Source organism: Pezoporus wallicus, unplaced genomic scaffold, assembly GCF_028554395.1.
Source record: "Pezoporus wallicus isolate ANWC-B61680 ecotype Strahan unplaced genomic scaffold, APGP_CSIRO_Pwel_v1 contig_6464, whole genome shotgun sequence".
In the NCBI taxonomy this organism is placed as follows: Eukaryota; Metazoa; Chordata; class Aves; order Psittaciformes; family Psittacidae; genus Pezoporus; species Pezoporus wallicus.
Genome location: NW_026642130.1, coordinates 245,850 through 270,566, shown reverse-complemented (window position 1 = coordinate 270,566; position 24,717 = coordinate 245,850). Strand labels below are relative to the sequence as shown.

Genomic DNA, 24,717 nt, shown 5'->3' with positions numbered 1-24,717 from the left:
ACCTGGGAAGTATCTTTTCAAAGTACTACTTGGTGCTGCACTGGCAAAAGCTGTGGTCCTGGAGGGTGATGTGGAAACAGGGAGGGTATCTAAAGTCATGTTGTGACTTCAGAACATGAGCAGAAAGGATGTCCAAGAAGGACAAGAGGCATCAAGCAGATGTAGGGATGCTACTTTGCTGCTCTTTGAGCCATTCTGACCTATGCTGCCTGCTTGCTGCCCTGTTAAATCTGCCATGGAGTGATTGTCTGAGAGAAGAGGGACGCTGACTGTAATGGAGGGGATGGAGACAGGAAGCTGGAGAGAAACAGGATGTCTGTGGGGTGTTTGGGCAGTGCTGGAAGAGCCAAGGTACGATCCCACTTGGCAGCATCAGTAAGTAGGAAAGCGGTGGGTAAATGAGACTGGTGCTGGGGGTTTTCAGAGGTTAAAACACCAGATGGCTTCCCAAAAAAGAGCCCAATGGTTTGTGGGCACAACACAAGTAATGTAAAATAGGGGTAGCCTCTGCAAAGCTGCTGAAGTTAATTGTGTCTTTCTCCCCCCTCCTTCTTCCCAGTACATTCCCCACTGCCTTATTTACCTCTTAATTATATCACATCTAACTAGCTCTGTAAATACCTCAGGGCAGGGATCCTCATGTTTTGGAGACGTCTGCTGCAGCTGTGAGTGATGGTAATAAGGGATTAATAATGATGCAACAAGCTACAACTTTGCCTCTGTTGCGCGCTACCGTTGCTGGGTGGGTTGGTTTTATTTTTTTACTTCTTCCTCCATGTGGTTAGTCTAAAACATCAGCTGAGAAGAGAGGGAGGTGTTTTGAAATCTAACCCTGACGCAAATTAAGATAATTGAAAACCAGAGGAAAAACTAATCTGCATTTTTGAAGTGGCATTCCCTGCAGTTTGCCCAGTTCTTCTCTAAGAGGGGTCTCTTCAGCCTTGCGTTTCACCCCTCCTCGTTCTGCTTGTCACCCTTGTGCCTTTTCCTCCTGCTTTGCCTTAGCACGTCATCGTGTGTTGGGATAACTGTGACCTCTGCAACTTGGAGGCAGAGAAAGAAACCTCAAGGAGGACTCTGAAGAGCCAGGTAAGCCACTGCCAGCAGACAGAGGATGATACCACTACAGGCTGGCAGCCTGGTGTTGTGGTACCCTCAAGGATGCAAAAGTCCTGATCTGATTTGGTCAGGTTTAGACCACAGAGTTTAATTTTTGAGCATGTCTTGAATATTGGTTGGTGTCTCAGAGGCAGTTCCTGGCTTGCTGTGTGATCTCAAACTTACCATTTCACAACCCACAGGCAATTTCACTGTATAATGTGTTTTCTTTTGGAAATACTTCCAGGTAGCAGCATCCTCCCCATAGAGCCTCCTCCAGTAACGGGTCTCTACTCTTGATCATAGTCTCTAGGTGTTACTATAATGCAAATAAATAGTAAGAAATCCAACCCATTTCCTACAGTATTAGCTGTCATTCGTCTGTAGCTCTCTAGGAACCCCTCTTTTTTTTGTACTTTACTTCTGAGTGCCTGGGTATTTGTAATAAGCAGGAGCAAATGGTAGCTTCTTGGAACCTTGCTCAGGTATAGAATCATAAAATCACAGATTGGTTTGAGTTGGAAGGGACCTTAAATCTCATCCAGTTCCAACTCACCTGCCATGGGCAGGGACACCTTCCACTAGACCAGGTTGCTCCAAGCCCTGTCCAACCTGGCCTTCAACACTGCCAGGGATGGGGCAGCCACAGCTCCTCTGGGCAACCTGTGCTAGGGCCTCACCACCCTCACAGGGAAGAACTTCTTCCTAAGGTCTCATCTCAATCTCCCCTCTGTCAGTTTGAAGCCATTCCCCCTTGTCCTGTCCCTACAGTCTAAAGCCCCTCTCCAGTTTTTTTGTCAGCCCCTTTAGGCACTGGAAGCTGCTCTAAGGTCTCTGCAGCGCCTTCTCCAGGCTGAACAAGCCCAGCTCTCTCAGCTTGTCTCCATAGTAGAGGTGCTTCAGCCTTCTTCTACATCAGTGGCAGGTCTTGGGTCCCCTTGCTTCAGAGTGGCAGGAGGTAAACGCAGCTTGAGTTTGAAGGTAATGAAACCATAGTTCATGGGATTTGGTGTCGGCTGAAGTGATCCATGGTGCAATGCTGGTGGCATCCAAAGAGGATGGTCCTGCTTCCAGCTGGGACACGGCAGGGGGGCTGCAAGTCAGGATGTTGTGGAGGTGTTTCAGGTCTTCTGCTGTAACACTAGCCAGCATTGCCGATGGTGGTGAAGTGGTTGATTTCTGAAGCAAACTATTCTGCATTTGCATTCATGAAAGTAAAAATAAACCTTTTGCTACCTATTCCGTTCCTCTTCCCAAAGCAGCTCCGTTCCTTTTCCCGAAGGATCCTGCTGTAATTATTCTAAATAATTCCTGTGCCTCTCTTGCCATCCTTCTTGGGAAGCTCCTTGATGATCTTGCTCTTCCAAATCAAGACTCCTCATCCCAGGTTATTTCAGTTTGAAAATCCCCCTGCTTTGCATTCACTGTATGGATCACACAGGGACCACACAGACCGGGGGGTACTGTATGCAATTCAGACCTGCTGTGTTCAAGCAGCTTCTCCTTTTCACTAGGGTTTGGTCATACTACACCCACTTTGTTGTTTTAATCTTGTATTTCATATAATCTTATGTTTTAATCTTATAATTCCCTTTAATTACTTTGTCATTCATTCTGTTCTTTTAGGACCAATTGTAGCTATCTGTCTGCTGAGAAGGTGATCTCAGCTGTGTATAATCCTCTGTTTGCTCAGCTAATTATGTACAGACAGCTACCAATGCCTTCTAAAACCCCAAACTCTTCATTCTCCATGCTCTGCTGACCGTGTCCAAATATCCATGAGCACTGCTATATCATTGCTGCATTCTGCAAAGCTGCCATCCAGTATCTTGCTAAGTATTATCTGACTACTGTTAAATGTTTAAAAAAAAACCCTGTAACACCACCCCAACCCAGTAAATGACAGTAGGAGCCAATTGTCCCTGGGGCTGAGGTTATTTCCCTCTTGGTTATTGATTAGAGTTGTGTTTGACCGAGTTTCATTTCATTTCTTGCCTGTATTTTTCAACTCCATGGGATGCTTCATAATCCGTTTTTGTTCTCAGCAATGGTTATATCTCTTCAAAATCTTGTATGCAAATTTCAGTAGCTGCCTGATCCCTAATTAAGTTAATAAATAGGGAAAGGCTTAGCAGATACCCTCTGAGCACCATCAGCTACCTCTCCCCCACACCGCTGAGTGGTTTAGGAGATCCTTAGTGATGCTCTGCAAACCTTCTCTGGCTGTGGAAGAAGAGCTCATGCTGGTAGCACTCTGTATCTCAGTTATCATCTGCTTGAGAGCAAGATGTGGTGTGATACATTGCTTATTTTTTATACTTTCTGAAAACTCCACACCACTAAATGTGCTCAGGAAACATCAAGGATGCGGCCGTATTTCTCTAAGGCAGTATCATCAGTCGGTGACAACAATCTTCATCCCTTTTGGCAGCAAAATCTTGTAGGATGTCCTCTAGAGACTGGAGGCTTTTCTTCATCCTTCAAGGAGGAGGATGGTGCACCCTGTGCCACCTTCTGCAAGTGAGAAGGTGGTCTCTGCCCTGACTCAGCTGTGATGAGAAGCTGGTGTTGATTCTCGGCTTACAGATGGTCTATGTAGCTCTGAAACCTGCACAGGTGAAAAAAACCATACGTGTGGCTTTGGTCATGCATCACCCCAACTTGGGTAGAGGACAAGGCAGCTTGAGGATGTTTCTTTAACACCAGTAATCCAATTACTCTCTGCTTAGATCTTCATTTGATTTTATAAGGGTTTGGTTTCATTTGGAAGAGGCTGTTAATGCTTTATTTTTTAAGCTGCATTTTTCTTTCTGTGTGGTTTTATTTTTTTTTAATATCCCCCTATACAGCCTTTCAAAAGTTTTACTTTGGCAGAAAAGAAACCCAATTCTGTGTTGTGGGTTTTTTTCGTTCTATCTTACTAATGGCTTTCCTTCTCTATTTAAAAAGCTGCAGCACAGCACTTAGCTTGTCTTGCTGATATGGTTGGTTACCTGAGGGTAGGACATTAATTGTGAAGGTGAAGCACTTGCTTGCTTTGATGGATTGTTTGCTTTGGTCAGGAGTAAATTAATGGTCCCGGTGAGCAAAACCTTCTGCTTGTGACACCACATTCGGCATCCCTGTGAGCGATGGTAGGACCTTTTGAAATAGCAAAATAGAGGTTCATGTCTTCTCAAGTCTTTGAAATGCACTGAGAAAAAAAAATGCTTTTCAGAAGAGCAATTAGTAACTTGTTTAAATAGTTGGGGTGTGCGGCTTGGAGAAGAGTTGGGTTGTGTTTTGGAGCTGGGCTAAAACCCCAAGCTCTCAGTGGTCACTGAAGCATGGCCAGGATGAATGTTTTGCACCAATGATGTGTCCATGCAGCATCCCACACGGTGGGGGGCTGTAAAATTAAGGGACTATTTTTAACAAGAGAACACTGTTTCCAGTTAAACAGTCCCCTTGTGGCATCCCAGTGGAAATGATGCTCTGCTCCCAGTGCTCTGGAAGGATCCTCTGGATTAGAAGGTGTGGGGGGCTCTGGTTGACACCTCTGTCCCTGGTCTACACCCAGTCCAGTGATTGTGCATCTCCACACCTCTTTTGTCCTCTTCCTGGGTGTCTGTGTGGTTTTGAGGGGAGAATTGGCCCAGAACCTTTTGGAATTGTTGTGGTTTAAGTACAGTCAGTAACTCAGAACCACATAGCCACTCGCTCACTCCCCCCTTCCTCCCCCCCCGCTCCTGGAGGGATGGGGAGGAGAATCGAAAGGGGGTTAAGATAAGAGCAGTCCAGTAACTATGGTATAACACAAATCACTGCTGCTGCCACCAATAATGATAAGGGAAATAACAAGGGAAGAGAATACAACTGCTCACCACCTGCCAACCGATACGCAGCCCGACCCAGCAGTGATCTAACCCTTCTGGGTAACTGCCCTCAGTTTATACAGTGGGCATGACGTGCTGTGGTATGGAATACCTCTTTGGTTAGTTTGGGTCAGGTGTCCAGTCTCTGCTTCCTCCTGGTTTCCCCTCCTCCCTGGCAGAGCATGAGGCTCAGAAAGTCCTTGGTCAGACTAAACACTACTGAGCAGCAACTAAAAACATTGGTGTTATCAGTGCTGTTCCCAGGCGGAAAGTCAAAACCACAGCACTGCACCAGCTACTAAGAAGGAGAAAAATGTCTGCTGCTGCTGAACCCAAGACAGGGATACACCTAAAATGTGGGTAGCTGGTAAAAGACTTTCAGGAAGCAGATGGATACTGTAAATCCAGGTTGAGGCATGCAAGGTGCTAGTGTAGATGTTTTATGTTAAGTTTTTCTGAAGCTTTTTGTCTTCAGCAATCAGGTGTTTATTTATTTTTAATTCTGTGAAAAAAGGTGTATGTGTTTAACCTTCAACAAAATCCTAGTGATAGCCAACACTTTACCATGGATGGTTAAACCCATGATAACCCTGCCCTGTCTGTTAATCCTCAGATACTTAGATACCAGGCAATCTAACTAGAATTTTATAATGATATGGTGATCAAGGGGCTAAAAAACACACTCTCTTATATTTTTATTTTTGGTGTGCTCATTGAATCCTGGTTAGCTCTTCAAGCTGTCGCCTTCCAGATTTCTTCCACAGCAGCCAGCCAGCAGCTTGCATCTTCAGCACTGGAGCCGTCAGTCAGGAATTTAGCATCAAGTCTAATAAAATTGATTAATTTATTCACAGAGAAACCATGGCAGTCTTTTCAAACAAGCTCTATAATGCCGTGCTTTGCTAAGTGAAGAATTCTCTTAGCAGATAAAATGTCATTTGGGGACAATGCCAGAACGACTTTCCTCTAACTCTTGCTTTTCATGAGATCTCAGAGATATTTGGGTTTCTGCAGCCCAAACCTGAAGGGTCTCCTGGGGTTTTTCAGCCTCATGTTGCACCTGCCTCTGTGGTTTGACCTTGTCCCTGTGTGAGATGGCAGTAGACGGCACCAGAAGACAGCAGACTGTCTTCAGGAGGCTTGTCCAGTTGCAGAGGGTATTGCAGCTTTGGCTTTTCCTCCCCCTAGCAAGCACCCATGGCTGATGAATACAGTAGGGCAGTGAGAGCTTCTCCAGATCATCATTCTCCTCAGAGATGTGCTGTTGGTGGAAAATTATGATGTCCCATCCCTGGCAGTGTTCAAGGCCAGGTTGGACAGGGATTGGAGCAACCTGGTCTAGTGGAAGGTGTCCTTGCCCATGGCATGGGATTGGACTAGGTGGTCTTCAAAGGTTCCCTTCCAACCCAAACCTTTCTATGATGGTGTGACAAATTCACATCCCACTAAGATGTAAGGGTGTCACTCCTCTCAGTCCCACCCTGGCTTGTTTGACCTTGCAGCCTTGCCTTTTTCTTTCCCAGTGAAGACTGTTATTGAGGGTTTCTTCTGTCATCTCTCCTTTTCCACCCACTGAAGTCTTTTTACATTTTCACAGCTCCCATTTGTGATCCTCAACATTTTGGCTTTCCTCTCACAAACAAATTGAAGGTGGAGAGTCTGAGTAAAATGAACCTACATCGCAGTGTGAGCACCAGAAGTCTTATGGAGAGCTTAGGAGAAGCAGACCAGAGATGGACAGTGGAAACCAGAGGTCCCAGATAGTGGTGAGTGGAAACCAGAGGTCCCAGATAGTGGTGAGAGAAGCAGAGGGGCGTCTGTCCTGCCACTTGCAGTGACTTTTGTTGCACCTGCAGATATTACTGGTGGTGGAACTGTGCAGAAGAAAGCAGAAGTATTCCAAAGCATTTGACTAAAAGGAGGACGGATGTGAGTAAACAAAATAAAGCAAGAAATAGCAAAAGAAAAATGGGTAGATTTAAAACTGGCTGATGCAATAGCCCTCTTTTAGGTATCTTCAAAGCATGGCTAGAGGTTTAGTCATTAGATCTGAGGTCTCAGCCCTCCCACCAATTCACCTTCTTGGCATTTTTGGGTTTCTTAACAGGTATATTTTATATTGAGTCAGTGTAAGGCATCTTGAGTTTGCTCAGGCTCCTCAAACAAAAACATACAGCTTAATCCAAGAGTTTCCCCACCCTGCAGCTCCTCCCCAGTCTGGAATATCGGTGGGTCTTGCTGAGGCTTATGATAGAAGCTGAACAGAAATGCAGACAGGTGTGATGGTCATCAACTGCTGGATTTTAAGGACTAAATTTTAAACTAATTTTAGTTTGCCTCACTGCATTGTAGATGCTAATTAAGTACGCTTTGTGCTCAAAAAGTGGGGAACTGGTATGGCTGTCTGGGAGCTGTTAGGTCTGCCTTTTCACACCGTGCCTTCCCTGAAACATGTTATTTGGATGCAAGTCTGGAAGATGGGGTTGCTGGCTGTCCGTTATTGGCATTACTGAGGCTGGAGAATTTGCTCTGCAGCTGCAGGCCAGCACTCCAGGTTTGTTATTTAATCCATGTATTTGAGGTATCCAAGATATAATGCAAGTGCATAAGAACATAACATAAGGAGGAAGTGGAGCTGTTGGAGTGGGTTCAGATGGGGCCATGAAGATGTTCTGAGGGCTGGAGCACCTCTGCTATGGAGACAGGCTGAGAGAGCTGGGCTTGTTCAGCCTGGAGAAGAGACGGCTCTGGGGAGACCTTAGAGCAGTTTCCAGTGCCTAAAGGGGCTGACAAGCAACTTGGAGAGGGGCTTCGGACAAGGGCCTGCAGGGGCAGGACAAGGGGGAATGGCTTTAACCTGACAGAGGGAGATTTAGGTTAGACATTAGGCAGAAATTCCTGGCTGTGAGGGTGGTGAGGCCCTGGCCCAGGTTGCCCAGAGAAGCTGTGGCTGCCCCATCCCTAGCAGTGTTCAAGGCCAGGTGGGATGGGCTTAGAGCAACCTGGTCTGGTGGAATTTGTCTGCCTGTGGCAGGGGGTTGGAACTGGATGAGCTTTAAGGTCCCTTCCATCCCAACCCATCCTGTGATTCATATGATTCTATGAAATGTGTTAGGGTTGTGTCTGTATATATAGATAAATAAGTCCTGCAAATCTGTGAGAGAAGGACTTGTAGCCCAGCATCCCCCTTATAGCAGGTCCATAACCAAACACAACACAGCAGGTTTACAGGGTACAGACCCTGATGCCACTCCTGAGAAGTCTTTTTTCCCCACTCCATCCTGCTCCCTGCCTTCTGGTCAAAGGTGTTGGGGGTAGCTTTGCCAGGGAAAGCTGGGGCTTGCCGAGTACAATCTCTACTGATGGGGTTCCAGTGCCATGGTCCAATGTAGGATGCACTAATGCCTTTGCTGCTTGTGAGTTACAGTGATTTTTATGAAGCCACATGTGCTTGTGCTGCAGTTTAATTTGTGCTACATGAGAACCTGATGTATTTGTACGTTGTGCCAAATACTTTCTTCTCCCCATGGAGAAAATGGTGTAATTGCAATGTGTAATTCACAAGCGTAATACGAAACTAAGTGTGTAATGTTCTGTGACTGTGAGGGAATTAGCCTTATTTTTCCCTCTCAGAAGCTGTATAAATTAACCCACTTTTCCTATCAGTTACTGGGAGAAAAGGTTATGCTTCTTGCAGTTCTATTTTGTATCTTATCTCTGCTGTAAACATTGCCAAGCGATCCTTGTTGGTGTTGAGAGACGAGCGGCTCCACAAGGAATACTGCTCAAGGATGGCAGCTAAATTACATATCCATTTCTGGGTTCACCCCAGTTTGTGTTTATAACATATTCCCATTATTAGTGCAAAGTGAGTGGAAAATAAAAAGGGTAATACATTTTTGCATTGAAAGAACAAGGTTCCTGCTTGCAGTGTGATGAAAAGCATCTTCTCCCAGAGACGGGACAGAGCTGTTGTAGTGGGCAAGGGTTGACCCCCATGCAGAGCCCACCATGAGCCCTTGCTCTCATGTAAGCAGAGGATGGCCATTTTTACTGTCCCCTAGCTAAATTTCCCTCCCTGATACTGGTCAGTGTGCTTGGTGTCCCTAAAAGGAGGTGGGCAACAAGAAAAACAATAATTTTTAATTAAAATTATGCATACTGAGTCTTGAATTGTCTTTTCAGCACATTAGCTGAAGGAGCACATCACCGCTCTTTGTTTTCTTTCCAACAGTGTATGTTCATTTATGTCACCTTGCTACCAGCCTTGCTGCCTCCAAATATATTAACCATGTATGATAGTGGGGAGACTGAGATGAGCTCTTAGTCAGAAGTTCTTCCCTGTGAGGGTCATGAGGCCCTGGCACAGATTGCTCACAGAAGCTGCAGCTGCCCCATCCCTGGCAGTGTTCAAGGCCAAGTTGGACGGGGCGTGGAGCAACCTGGTCTAGTGGAAGGTGTCTCTGCCTGTGGCAGGGGTTGGAACTGGATGAACTTGAACTGGATGAACTTGAACTGGATGAACTTCCAACACAAACCTTTCTGTGATTCTATGAAATCTAAGCAGGATGGCACTGAAGTCCAGATCTTAAAATGAGACTTAAACCTCCCTGCATCCACCACTATAGTAATGTCTGCAACCATCCCATCACCTAGCTGGTGGTTCTTATTCAACCCAGGTGGGTTTGGTTTTCCCCTCCCATGGACAGCTCTGTAGTTGAATGCCTTTATTCTGGTTGTTGAATATGCAGAAATACATGGATGCGAACGCTTGCGGAGTGCGTGCTGACATTCATGAGCAACCCTATAATAAGGCAGTTGGCGTGCTTTGGGAAAACAGCTGGTATAAGAAGAAATTTGAATTTCTATTGGGCTTCTAATGAGGATAAAAACCAAAGTGGTTTTAATACTCTGAGATCTTTGCATGGTCTTAAAATACCTGATCAGTGTAATTTTCAAGGGAAAATGTGTCGTCATCCTTTTAAGTGGAGTTTTCCCATGGGTGTAGCAAGTGGTGGTGGTAGAATAACTCAGCTGAAATGAAGTTATGACCCATACAAACTGAAAATATGTGGTGGGTTCCCATTTTACCGATCACCAAGGTATCTGTCTCTTAATGTCTTGTTGTGCGGCTGAAATGAATTGGGGCTTAATTTTGTCTAGGATCTTGGGAAAAAGGTTGAAATGAAGAGAGGTAAGAGCCACAGCTGAGAGAAGGTGGGCACCTATATTGGGAGGGAACCTGGCTTCTCATGAAGAGGAACCTTCACCCCCTGCTTGCTCGTAGCTCAGTCTGCTGAACTCTGGTGAGGCTCAGGGCCTCCCTGTCCTGTGCACTTGAAGATGGATCTGAGTTCAAATAGTGAGGACATTGGGTAGTTGCACCAAGGGTGTTCTGCCATGGACATTGATAGTCCCATGGCAGCAGCATGATCCTATCCTAGTTACTGCTAGCTGGTAGCAAATGTAGACACAGATCAGGCAGGAGCATCCTCAGGAGAAGGGGATGAAGAAGTATCAAAGGAACACACAGATGAGTTTTGCCAGCACTGCTGATCTCTTGAGCCAGGAACTATCTCGTAAGTGGACACCTTCTGGGGAAGGCTTAGAAGAATCTATAGGACAGTGTGTTTTAGCTGGAAGAGCTAATGCTTGAAGCTGCTAATAATTTATCAGAAGCATTTCAGTGCTCCAGAAATTAATGTGGAGCGATGAGGTGCAATATGGCACCTTCTGGAGGCTTTGCTGGAGCTGGTGGGCTCTATTCCCCTCACCCTGGGGCAGCAACATCAAGAGCAGTGACATGAGGTAAGTCATCCTTTTTAGTTTTTCTGTATTTTTTCTACTTGAGTAGGAGAAGTTAGTTTCCCTGTTTTCATCTTTCCTTCATGATTGGTTTGGATTTGGCGTGGTGCCCTGATGTTCTTCCAAACAACCCCAGAGCAGCTCAGAAGGTGAATCCTAGAAAGTTAGGACAGGTTGCAGAAGCCATGGGTGACCATTTACTCCTGAAAACCCTCCATGGTTCAAGTGTGATTCTGATAAGCTTATTTGCTTTACTTTTGGGGTGGGTTTGTGATCTTTTTTGGCTTCCTACTTTCTAGCTGTCATCTCTGCATTTGGAGCGGTGTCACTTGGCCGTGCAAGTGCCATGGGGTAGGGTGGAGATGTTTGGATGGAAGTGGGATGCCAGGGGCTTAGAAAATCACATGCTGTGGCAGTCCCTGCCCCTCTGAGCCCACAATCTAATTAAGACAGACAACAGATGGCTACGACAAACAGATGTGGGTGTACACCAGGTAACCAGGGGATGATTGCAATTAGTGTAATAAGCAGCACATCAGTTATCTCCTGTCTGTTGTATTTTAGCTGAGGTGAGTTTTAAAGAGAGCTTGGGAAAATAACAGAGTGGTGTGGTGGATTTTCAGAGGTCTCCTTAGGCATCAAATATTGATTTCCCACAGCTGGATTATTCATTTTCATCATGCTAAGGCAAGACCCTTTCCCGTATTTTCCCATTCATTTGTAAAACAAATTGGCTGCTGGAATTATCCCTGGGCTAAAGGGTAATGACTGCTGTGGGTCTGAGAGTTGCAAGTATGATAGAGTTGATGGTTGTATTAAAATTCACACCATCTCTTTGGACCATTGCCTCACTAAGGAGGATACATAGTCCACAGGACATTGATTTAGGTACCCCTTTCCTTTCTTCTTTGTGTTTCCTAGGGATCATGTAGAGAGCACATACTTCCAGTGCTTTCCTCCTTAAAGAATTCACTTGGATGCATGTCTTTTTATTATCACATGCAAAATTTCCTTAGCTGAAGAGATTTGATTTTGTGGGTTGTACAACCTATGTTACCTTTCCAAAGCAACTGATTCATTGTGGGTACAAGGTGATAGAGAAGCCCAGATTTGGAGAGCAAAGCTTATCTTCTCTGTTGTGCAGTATGGAGCAGTCTCTGGTGCTCAGAGTTAAACTTATAGGAATAATGGGGCCACAGATGGTGGAATTAGCATCCTGTTTGTCTACCATGACACATCAGTATGAATTCACTCCTTCCCATGGCTGCTCTGAAGAGGACATGGGTCTACAGGACCTCTAGATGAGAGAGTTGATTTTTGGTGCTGGCTCACCCACCATGGGCAAACACCATGGGTGGTTGTGAAGACAAGGGCTTCTCTTACTTTCCACAGACAAACCAGCCCACACAAGATGGGAATAGATCAGCTCTATTGGTCCTGAAGAGGAAAGAGCCCCTGGGAGGTCTAGTGCCAGGTCATGGACCACTGCTGGGTGTTCCATAGCTGGGTGCGTGCCGGGACTTGGCACTTCCAGGGTACCCTTTACAAGAAGGTTCAGAGTGGTTTGTAAGTAATAGGCCAATTAATTCCCAGGGTTTGCCAGCACCCAGAGAGCTGCTTGTTCAATACTCAGTTTTCCATCCTTGCGTATAAAAGAGGAAACTGTGTTGTTGGAGTCTGACCCAGTAAACAGCTTGGAAGAAATTAATTTAAACTTTGACTTGTTCCCTCCATTACATCCACAAATTCTGCAGCCTGAGCATGTCCCCTTGCCAGGAGAGCTGGTGCTGTGCTCCCCAAGCTGCAGCTGCTTTCCCTGCCATGAGAGGGTCTGGATCTGCAAGACTGGTTTGTGCCTCTGCTTATCTCTGCAACCTGGGATGAGTCCCCCATCCCCCTGCTGCAACCCCCTGAGGGTTGGGATTAATGAGGCAGAGAAGTGGAATTCATCTTCAGAAACATTTTTAGCTGTCAAAATGTTAAATCTTTCATAACGTTAATCTCTTGCAGATCAGTTGAGTTCTTGATCAGGGGTTTTTAACCCACATTGCATGAGCAATGTTTTCACTTATCTCCCCTGCAGCACAGCAAGAGTGCGGTATAGGAACGACTTGCCTGGGCCACCTGACCTACCAAGGTCCTTTCTCCTCCATGCTGGTGGCAGTGGAAAGCCTGTCCTAAAGGGTGTAGGCATCGCATGCGTCCTTCCCGTCCCCTACCCTGCAGGACCAGGAGGTGGGTGCAGATGCAGAGAATTGAGACAGCAGGCTTTCGCTCCACCGCATCCCCGAGCTGACAGCTTTTATTAGCCTGCTGCCTCCACAGAGCCAGTGATAATTAAGATTTCTGCATGTCCCACTCATCTCCTAAGAAGGAAAGCAAACACCTTCCCTCCAGGCTGGATGGACATGGGGACATCTACTTCCCCCCCTCCCCAAAGTAAATCTTTATTCATCAACTCTCTCCTCTTAAAGCTCTAATGACTGCAGAGATGTAGGCTCAAGACAGCGTTGCTGCAAGCCCTCCTGGTAACCTTGAGTGTGTCCTATCCAGCTTTGACTCAAGGTTCATTGTTATTACCATAACGATGGAAGCATTGCTTAATGTCAAAAGGGAATGTTCAGGCCAAGACAAGTAATGGAAACCAAGAGAAACCCAGTTGTCCTTGCTTCCTGGGCTGTGCAATACTTGTTGGGTTGGACATCCCAGAGGGTCCGTCTGACAGCATCTGCACAAGGCTCAGGCAGAAGATGACTGTTGATCCATGATCATTAGGTGTGATCATATAGTGGTTAGTACTTTGCATTATGATTCTAAGACAGGGGTCTCTCAGATAAGGTAAGAGGCAGAAGAAAACAAAGCAGGGAAACTGGGGTAAGGTACCAAGAAAAGAGGAAGGCAGACATCTCTGCAGGCTGGAGCAATGGTGTATGGATCCAGGGATATCCCCTCCGCACCCAAGGAGTGTGGCACAAAACATGTGATGCGGTTTTGGCAACTTCAGCCACAAAAAAAACCAGCCTTTAACCAGGACTTTACATCTCCCTCCTTTTTTTTTTTTGTTGGGGATGCAGTCAGAAAAAGCAGGTCTTTTTAAATAAACCCGCCCCCAAATTAACACCACAAACAGTAGGTTAACAAGTGACTCAGTCTTTGTCACCCATTGCCTCTTCTCTATCCACATCACAGCTTCAGTGTTTCTTCTGTAATCTGTGGAAGTTTAAAAAGAATTCTGACCCTGGTGATGAGAGGAGCAGCTGATGATGCACTTGTGAGGAGAACAATATAGACGTGTCCTTGCAACACTCCAAGTATGCTCTTAATTACCTCTAATTGAGACTGCGTGAGCACAGATGGGTTATATTTTGATGATAAATAGCTGTAATATGAGGGACTTTTCCAACATTGTTGTTTTCTTAAAAACAGCCAACTAATTGTGTTCCTCTCCAATAGATGTTATTTTGTAAGTGTTTTTTGGGGTCAAATTCCTCCAAAATGTGGGAAATTTATTTTAGAAATGGGCAGTTCTGTTAGAAGTAAGTATTTGGTGGCCAGCTCCATCTTCCACACTGTCAATTCAAATCACTCCAGCTATTTGTATCTGCTAGAGGTAGCGATGGCTGTCTTTGGGAAGCTATTGGAAATGGGCTGGCATTATTAGGAGAGCAGAAGCATTAAACCACAACAATTCACATCCTTTTTCTGGTTTTTGTTATTTTTTATTTATGTGGAGATTACATTCATATCATGATCATATTCATTGTGTTAGAATACTGATGGTGAGTGGCGCTTCATCCTCCATGTCAAGGCTCTGGTCTCTGCTAGGATATTCATTAGCATCCCAAGAAGCAGCATCTTCTTCAGGCAGACTTCAGGCAGACACTCCAGTATGGCACGTTGCAGGACTGATGATAAGGGAGAGAGTATAGGGTCAGGAATCAGAGGTAGTTTCATCTGCCTGGCCGTGGGTAGGTCACTTCAGCTTCTTATCCATTCCCCCTCTCCTTTATTTTTTCCTTCCAATTAATCTCTTTGAGACTGATTAGTCTCTGGTGAGCAGATGCAGTGGTGCACCAGGGTGGTAGTAACAGCAGGGGCCAGGGACTAGTGTTCTGAAGTAAGAACCAGGTGAGCACAATGATGTGGATATGGAGAACCACCTTTGAGAAGCTCCAAACCTGGGGATCTGGGGGTATTGGTCGACAGACAGCTGAACGTGAGCCAGCTTGTGCCCAGGTGGCCAGTAAGGCCAACAGCATCTTGGTTTATATGAGCAATAGAGTGGCCAGCAGGATGAGGGCAGTGATTGTTCCTTTGTACTGGGCACTTGTGAGGCTGCATCTTGAATCCTGTGTTTAGTTCTGGACCCCTCACTACAAGAGAGGCATTGAGGTGATGGAGCAGGTCCAGAAAAGGGCAACGAAGTTGGTGAAGGGTCTGGAGCATAAGTGTGATGGGGAACAGCTGAGGGAACTGAGGGTGTTCAGTCTGGAGAAAATGAGGCTCAGGGAAGACCTTATCGCTCTCCGTAACTACCTGAAAGGAGATTGTAGCAAGCTGGAGGTTGGTCTCTCCTCCCAGGTAACAAGCAATAGGACAAGAGGAAATGGCCTCAAGTTGCATCAAGGAGGTTTAGATTGGGTATTAGGAAAATTTTCTCCCCCAAAAGGGCTGTCAAGCACTGGAACAGGCTGCCCAGGGATGTGGTGGAATCACCATCCCTCGAGGGGGTTAAAAGAAGTGTAGAAGTGGTGCCTGGGGACATGGGTTAGTGGTAGACTTGGCAGTGCTAGGTTAATGGTTGGACTAGATGATTTTAAAGGTCTTTTCCAACCTGAACAATTCTATGATTACCATCCACCATCTTTTATCTGCCTCTGTTTGCTTTCTTAAGCCAACAGAATATTAATGTTTCTACAAGGAGCCGGTGTTTAGAAATCAGGTTTCTGCTGAAAAGGCCCTGAGCATGGGCAGCAACAGGCAGGGCTGCCTTTCACCGGCAGCCCAACCCTTGCCCTCCACAGGGGACATCAACCCCTTGTCTTGCCCCGACTCAACAGGGCTTTTGAACTGAGTCATTCTCTTTATTTTTAGACTAAATGACATTTTTTGGCTTGTCAGCTGTGCCAAGTTTTGCCATAAAATAAACTACTTTTACAATAAAAAGAAACACTGGATGTATTACATCAAGGGCTTAACTCAAGCCAAGGATTTCAGCTAAGGCTGCAGTGTTGTCCTTAGTTCACCTCTCTAGGGCATATGGTCACTGTTGCCAAGCCACAGTCCCGCAGTGGAGCTTCTCAGTGGGACAGTTGACTTTACCTGCTGTATCCCTGCTCATTTTCTCTTTTAATTCAGTTACTGAGTTGAAAGATCAAGACCTGTAAGAGCAACACCACTTACAGAGACTCAGTGTTTTGGTGATCCAATGTTTTTATTTCAAGAAGGTTTTAAACCCCGGGAAGCTTGTCTAAACCCTCCGTGAGCCCTTCTCACCCAGAGCAGATGATGCAGTGCTTTTAGTTTTCCAATCTCCAATTTTTTTCAAGAGTTTGTTTTTTTTTTCCCCTTCCTTATATTCACTTTGGCATCATTCCCACTTGCAAGCATGCCAAAGACGTGGGGGATGAACTTGAATCCCTGGTCATGGTTAGCTTGCTGGCATCTGCTCAGAGTTTCTGACTTTGGTGGACAACCCCTCATGCCCGCAGCATCAATCAGCTGTGCTAACATTGCTAAAATGATTTCAGGAACCTTGTTGGCCTTAGCACTGGTGACAGAAGCGTTAGCAGAAATGCCTGTGTGGTGCTGAAAGACAGGCTCTTTCCCTGTAGCACTGTGTGCAGCGCAGATAGAATTATAAAATCACAGAATGGTTTGGGATGGAAAGGACCTTAAAGCTCATCCAGTTCCGACCCCTGCCACAGGCAGGGACACCTTCCACTAGACCAGGTTGCTTCAAGCCCCTTCCAACCTGGCCTTCAACACTGCCAGGGATGGGGCAGCCACAGCTTCTCTGGGCAACCTGTGCCAGGGCCTCACCACCCTCATAGGGAACACCTTCTGCCTAAGAGCTCATCTCAATCTCCCCTCTGTCAGGTTAAAGCCATTCCCCCTTGTCCTGTCCCTACAGACCCTTGTCCAAAGCCCCTCTCCAGATTTCTTGTTAGCCCCTTTAGGCACTGGAAGCTGCTCTAAGGTCTCTGCGGCACCTTCTCTTCTCCAGGCTGAACAAGCCCAGCTCTCTCAGCCTGTCTCCATAGCAGAGGTGCTCCAGTCCTTGGAGCATCTTCATGGCCTCCTCTGGACTCGTTCCAACAGTTCCACGTCCTTCTTGTGTTGGGTGCCTCAGAGTTGGATGCAGGACTGCAGGGGGGCTCTCATGAGAGCAGAGCAGAGGGGGAGAATCCTCTCCCTCAGTGTGCTGTTTGCACTGCTAGTGATGCACCCCAGCATACAGTTGGGTTTCTGGGTTTTAATACAAGCACTGGGGTCTTCAAGCAACCAGGGAGTGGAGGTGATACTCACAGGTGTGTCCATTCCTCTGCACTAAGGTTAGATGAAGCCTCTCTGTAGATGATGTTTGAGTTTCAGAGGACTTTCAAAAGCTGGTGAGGATTTAATCGTCACCTGTCTGAGCACAAAAATTAGCTGGTGCCGACAGCTGTTGATAAGTGGCTGCCTTGTGCCGGGCTGGGCAGTGGGTGGGAGATGCTGGACCGCTGAAGGTCCATGCTTTCGGGCAGGCTGAATAAAACATGGGGGTGTGGGGATCTGGCTGTGGGAACTGTGGACATGTCTTCTAGGGTTCATTTTATCACAATCTGTCAGCATTTTAATGCTCATTAACATACCAATTTTTAGAAAGTAATAGGAGAAATGAAGAGAATTAATCTGAAGGACTTGGTCCTTCTACCCTCTAAACTACTAAGTTCTTGCCCAGGGTCCTGTTACTTTATTTCTCAGGAGTTCTATCTTCTTACAATCATAAACAGTTCTAAAAATTAAAGGAAGGGTTTGGAGGGTGGCATTATCCAGTGTTGAACTGTTGTGGTTACTGGACAAAATCACTGAATGGCTCTTGCAAAGCAAGGGAAGTGACATGCACAGCTGGGTTATTTTCTGAAGAAGCTCTGTTCCTTGTTTTAACATGTTGTATGAAGTTATTACTATGCACTGTAGATGTATGTAGTGCCATTTAGGTTGTTGGAGTGGACTGTCCGAGTTCTCAGGTCTAAGAGCGTCATGGTCTATGGCTAAAAGCTTTTAACATGCTTCATGGTGAAGTTTCCAGAAAGAAGCCTTAATTGGCTTTCTTGCCCGTGTTGGGCTTACACAGCATTTTATTCAGTTAAATGTAAAAAATAAAACTGATTATTAAGGAGCATTAGCAATGTTACAATCCTCATGACTTCTGGACCTCCTTTGGTTGTTCTGACATTTGCCATAACATGGACTGGTTCACCCAACATCTGTTAAAATTACACTCAAGAAATAATGGTGAAATGTCCATTTGGAGACATGTTGGAGAGAGCTGGGACCCCAGAGGTGCCTATTGCTGGGACTGGCCAAGGACTGGCTATGAGGGGAAGCTCTCTGCCAGAAGGTTGGGGCTGGGAGGACCATGGGTGGGAGGCAGCCTCAGCGAGAGATGGGGAAGGGGTTTGTGGGAGGGTGTCACATCCCATTAAGAGATGAGTCAGTTTGCAGCTCTAATTAAAGCCCAGGCCATGTGTTGAGGGGAAAGGAGGTGGTGGGGGAGCAGGAATGAAGACACAATGCAAGGGGTGGAGCATCCTCTGCCAGCCGTGAGTCAGAGGAATTGGGGAGAGATGGCAGAAGAGCCGAAGATGGGCTGAAGGAGCAGGCTTGCAGGAGAAGGGGATTAACCAAAAGCAAACATGCATAAACAAAGCATTGAAACAGGCTGTGTTTAGGTAGCTGTTAAAATGGTGAAAGGCCAGGAAGTCAAAATCTGTAGGGCTATGTGGAAGAGCGCAGTTTGTGGTATAAGGATGATGGTGCTGATGGTGGGGGCTTGGCCAAATGGTCACCAGGGGACACCAAAAGGAGGGTAACAAGATTGCATGTTGTCTTCCTTTGCACCATTTCCTTCACAAACAAGGTGTTGATTCAGTCAGAAAGGCTTGCATTGGATTAGTTACCTCTTCAGAGGTCACTTGGTCCATGTTTTCTGGCTCCGCTGTGTAGGAACCGCTCCTCCTGCAGCTGCAAAAAGCTTTAACCTGTCTCTCTCCTGTTCTAGGTGCAAAGTAGGTTAACCAACATGAGTGGCCTTGGGGACAGCTCAACGGACCCTGCCAACCCTGACTCTCGAAAGAGGAAAGGCTCTCCCTGTGACACAGCCCAGAGGTATGTGCACCACTCCCAATCCATCCCCTGCCGTGGCTACTTTGTCATTCCCACTGCGTCGCTCTGTCCCGTCTGCTCGAGCAGATGGAGCCAGGTTTCAGCCACTCGGAAATGTTCACACTTCCCACCAGAACTTCGCTTTGCTTTTAGCGGTGGCTGCGGTGGAAGATGGAGCATGATGGAAATGCGGCTCCCCATCTGCTCTGCTTGTTGTTAGGTGGCAAATGATGATTAGAGGCTTGTTATCAAAGTTAATGTATTGATTTTGCAAATTGAGAGCACTCAGAGCATCAGGAAGGCTTTCTCAGGGTAAATTTGGGGCAGATACTTCTGCAAGGTCTGCAGGTCATCCTAAGCCTTCTGCCTCTTCACGCCGGATTCCTAAGAAATCCATGGTTTTGTAATATTCAGAAACTTCAGTGGAGACCCTCATGCTCCATGATGCAATCACGAAACAGAAAATATTTCTGTCTGAAATATCTTCACTTCTGTGGCTGTTTCAAAGTTCAGCTCACTGCGAAAGGCACCTTTAGCTTATGACTGAGCCTTCCTATCCCAGCTACTTTGCCAACTGATTTAGGCTATGAAGTCCTGAATAGAGGCAGTTGTAATCTTCCATGAGCTTTTCTAGGCTCCCTGTGAATCCTGGGCATCTCTTTTCGTGGTGATACATTCTGTTGGTAAGGATGAACGTATGGTGCTGACTCCATGTCTCTGCTGCCTGGGATGCTGTTTCGGTCATCATCGCAGAATATTAATGCACTGAGCAAAGCCCAAGTGTATTTTCTAGCACTTATAGCTCATACATGATATTCTAGACAATAAATGCAAAGGCTGCAGTGTTCCAGTAGAGAGATCTTAAGTGTGTGTTCGAGGATTTCTGTTTATTCTGTTCTTGGTTGCAGCATCTCCCTTCTGTAGTGTTCCCACACCTTCTTACAAAGTGGTTCATAGCTTAGCTGTGCCATTGAATTGCAGAAGACATTTTGATAGCACTTCTAGCTGTCTTATTCCTACCAGATACTCTGTAGTCATGTGAAATGTTTCCCCTTTCTGGCTGAGTCATTTGAGTCAGAGCTCTTGCAGCCTTTGCTGCTGTCTAGTGACTGGTCTCAGGGCTGGTCCTTGCCCAGGAGGTGAGTTTGGGATGAAGCCATGGATCCTTGAGTCCCCATGACAGAGCCATGGGTAGCAAGGTGGGCTTGGACACCTCTTCTTGAGGGAACTGGTTTCCAGCTGAATGAGCACACACCTAGCTGTGCTTCATCTGGTCTGCCTTTGGAAAACAAATCTCTTGTGGTTTGTTTCCTAACCCCTCAGCACCCCAAGAAGACCTTCTACAGCTGACACCAGGGGTCTTTCAAAATATATAGGACAAGAAATGAACAGATTGATACACTGGAGGGAAGGGATGCCATCCAGGGGGACCTTGACACACTTGAGAGGTGGACCAATGCCAACCTCATGAAGTTCAACAAAATGAAGTGCAAGGTCCTACACCTGGGTCGGAGCAAGCCCAGGCATAGCTACAGGTTGGGCAGAGAAGAGATTCAGAACAGCCCTGCAGAGAAGGACTTGGGGGTGTTTGTTGATGAGAAACTGAACACGAGCCAGCTTCAGTGTGTGCTTGCAGCCCAAAAACCAACCGTGTGCTGGGCTGCATCAAAAGAAGAGTGACCAGCAGGTCAAGGGATTTGATCCTGCCCCTGATTCCTCTCTGGTGAGACCCCCCTGCAGTCCTCCATCCAGCTCTGGGGCCCCAACATAAGAAAGATATGGAGCTGTTGGAGCAATTCCAGAGGAGGCCGCGAGGATGATCAGGGGGCTCAAGCACCTCCCGTATGAAGTCAGGCTAAGAAAGGTGGGGAGAAGCCTGGAGAAGAGAAGGCTGCATGGAGACCTCATTAACAGCCTTTCAGTATGGGAAGGGGGCCTACAGGGGTGCAGGAGAAGGACTCTTCATTAGGTACTGTAGTGACAAGACAAGGGGTAATGGGTTAAAACTTAAACAGGGGAAGTTCAGGTTGGCTATAAGGAAGAAGTTCTTTACTGTAAGGGTGGTGAGGCACTGGAGTGGGTTGCCCAAAGAAGTGCTGAGTGCTCCATCCCTGGCAGTGTTCAAGGCCAGGCTGGACAGAGCCTTGAGCAGCATGGTCTTGTGTCAGGTGTTCCTGCACATGGCAGGGGGGAGGGAACTGGATGATCTTAAGGTCCTTTCCAACCCAAACCATTCTGATTGTGGAGAAGCAGAAACTTCTGGATGAAGGATTCTCCTTTGTCCAAGCACAAGTTTTAACATCTACAAAGCACCTACAAGCAATTTTAAAAGAGTTGACTCGAATACTTGTTATTGGGTTGGCCATCCAACCCCAAACACCGGAGCTAAACATGTTAACAAAATCCAGACGAGATGTCCTCACCAGTGCTTCATCTTCTTTCAGACCATCTCCCAGCTCTCAGCTGCAGTGGGGAGAGACCTCGTCCTCCTCCCTGGGCTGGCCAGAGTCCTCCATGATGTACTCCACAGCAAAGTGAACTTCAAAACTCCTTTGTTAAAACCTAGAAGGTTTAACTATTGCTTTTGATGGTATTTAGGAGTCATAAAGAACAGCCCACTGCCGTAATATTCTCATGATGCTTTTATGTAAGGAAAATTGGCCAATTCTCCCTCCTACAATTTGAAAGTTGCCACAGCAACAGCAACATTAAGAGTTTTCATGAAATGAGCTCACCCACAACAGAGGGATTTTTTTTTTCCTCTCCCCTCTGCTATTGCTTTCTGCTTCACAGGGAGAGATAGGAATTAATTTAACCTTAACTTAAATACTCACTCAGCTCCTTTGACAAGCATTTGCCTGCCCATTGCTGGGGAGCGCGCCAGTGCTGGCATTCACCAGTACATATGCAAAAGGAGGCTGAGGTCCATGGCTAGACCCTGCACTTCTGCAGCAGATGGACATTCAACCTACCTCTGTGAAGCTGTTCTTGCTGCCTGTGACCCTTTAGTTCTCATTGGGAGATGCCTGCTGGGGAAGTGAGGGCTCTTAGACTCACCCAAACCCATTGCAGAGGCGTTTCTAGGTCACACCATATGTATCCCACGGAAGGTCTCACTCATGGACTTCATGGTGGCCCAAACAGCTTATGTTCTTCACACCCACAGATGGGTTTGTCTTTAGTTTTTAACTTTCTTTTTTGATTCTAACTGTTCTATGATTCCATGATTCTGCTGCTCTGCACAGTCATCTGTGTTGCTCCTCTGGGCAGCCACGACATCTGGAGAGACATGAGCAGGAGGAGAAACGAGGTCATGGAGAGTGAGCTTGGGAGGCAAGGGGCGGTTCATCATGGAGTAGTCATGACGAGAGCAAGTTTGAGCAGAAGAAAAGTGCCCAAGAGACAATATCTACCTGGATATTGAGCTAATAAAGTGGAATTAGTAAAAAAATCGGGAAACATCTATGCAGCCTAGCTAAGGAGCTCCTTAGAGGGGAGGGCTGGTGGTGTCTCATCTCCCTGTGGACAGATACGGTTTCTGAGAGTACCTCTGTAACCTTGCTGTTATCAAAGTATATTCATGCTTTACAGAATCACAGAATCCTAAGGGTTGGAAGGGACCTCAAAAGATCATCTAGTCCAACCCCCCTGCAAGAGCAGGGTAACCTAGAGTACATCACACAGGAACTTGTCCAGGCAGGCCTTGAATATCTTCAGTGTAGGAGACTCCACAACCCCCCTGGGCAACCTGTTCCAGTGATCTGTCACTCTCACAGTAAAGAAATTTTTCCTGATGTTCACATGGAAACTCCTATGATCCAGTTTACACCCATTGCCCCTTGTCCTGTCACTGGACATCACTGAAAAAAACCTAGCTCCATCATCCTGACACTCACCCTTTACATATTGGTAAACATTGATGAGGTCACCCCTCAGTCTCCTCTTCTCCAAGCTAAAGCGACCCAGCTTCCTCAGCCTCTCCTCATAAGGGAGATGTTCCATTCCCATAATCATCTTTGTGGCTCTGCACTGGACTCTTTCAAGCAATTCCCTGTCCTTCTTGAACTGAGGGGCCCAGAACTGGACACAGTAATCCATGTGCGGCCTCACCAAGGCAGAGTAGAGGGGGAGGAGAACCTCTCTTGACCTACTAACCACACCCTTTGTAATGCACCCTAGGATGCCATTGGCCTTCTTGGCCACAAGGGCACATTGGCTGGCTCATGGTCATCCTCCTGTCCGCCAGGACCCCCAGGTCCCTTTCCCCTTCGCTACTGTCCAGCAGGTCAGCCCCCAACCTGTACTGGTACACGGGGTTGTTCTTCCCCAGATGCAAGACTCTACACTTGCCCTTGTTGAATTTCATCAAGTTTCTCCCTGCCCAACTCTCCAGCCTGTCCAGGTCTCACTGAATGGCAGCACAGCCCTCTGGTGTGTCAGCCACTCCTCCCAGTTTAGTATCATCAGCGAACTTGCTGAGGGTACACTCAGTTCCCTCATCCAGGTCCTTCTTGAAAATATTAAACAGCACTGGTCCCAGCACTGACCCCTGAGGGACTCCACTAGTCACAGACCTCCAGCTAGATTCTGCCCCATTGACCACAACTCCCTGCCATCTTCCTTCCAACCAGTTCTTGATCCACCTCACTACCTGATCATCAAGCCCACACTTCCTTAGCTTATCTGTGAGGATGCTGTGGGAGACAGTATCAAATGCCTTTGGTTGGCTTGCACTCTCAGCAGAGAAAATAAACCAAACCTCTTCTCAAAGACTTCAGCTGTTAGCAGAGCTTGTTTTACCACATAGCACAACACAACAGCATCTACAGTGGGACGCAAATCGCCTACTGAGCCAGACTTCAGCTTTTGTAACCGGTGTTTTCCCAGCCCCTGTGTGAGTGGTCGGCTTCTTTGAGGACAGGAACATCTCATCATGCCTACAGGCATCTCAGCAACTTCTTGGTATCTAGTAAATGTTGGGGATTGTCAGGCAGTAATTCTTAAACTGGTGCTGTGGAGGTCCCAACAAAATATTAGGTGGCTTATTGACAACCAGCCTGATAAAAGGCATCGCAGGTAATGCAGAACCATATTGGGCGTTTTGTGGTGTTCTCATTTCATCCTCCAGTTGATGTAGAAGAAGGTTTTCAGGGAAAGTGTGTCTCTGTGTCTCTCACAAATGCACCTTTCATTTTGGTGTTTCTGATGCTTGCAACATCTTTGGTAAAGGAATATGTCACAGTGTGGCTTCAATGATGGCTGTGCCGTAGCACATAAATAATATGTTCTCAATTCCCGAAATTTACAAAGAGTTGATGGGAGAGCATTGGGCTTCTGCAGCTAAAAGGAAATCTGCTTTCGCTGGGATGAAAAGGTTGATCTCATGAATATTTTTCATTTTCCTCTTGTCACTGTTGATTCCAATTTTCTCTTTTGTGAACTCTGGTGGATGCTGTTAGCTTTTATGCGTGAATTTAGAATTAAACTTAGCAACAGCTGGAATGGTGGCTGTAGAAGAATGGGAGACTGTATGTAACTCTTTTATATTTATGTATATATATAATTTATAACTATATTTGAGAGGAAGACA

At 46.4% G+C, this 24,717-nt stretch overlaps 1 protein-coding gene across 9 annotated transcripts in view; it reads left to right on the top strand.

The window, feature by feature from the left end:
- The window catches only part of NCOA1 (nuclear receptor coactivator 1), a 131,469-nt gene that overhangs the window by 47,238 nt on the left and 59,514 nt on the right, over positions 1–24,717 (top strand). For 8 of the 9 annotated variants that reach the window (XM_057427582.1, XM_057427581.1, XM_057427578.1 and 5 more), the window contains exon 2: positions 19,024–19,130. In XM_057427582.1, the coding sequence (XP_057283565.1) occupies positions 19,045–19,130 (86 nt within the window). In that variant the 5' untranslated portion in view covers positions 19,024–19,044. Of the gene's footprint in view, positions 1–19,021; positions 19,131–24,717 lie in introns of all 9 variants that reach the window. The other variant, XM_057427577.1, reaches the window with a different exon arrangement.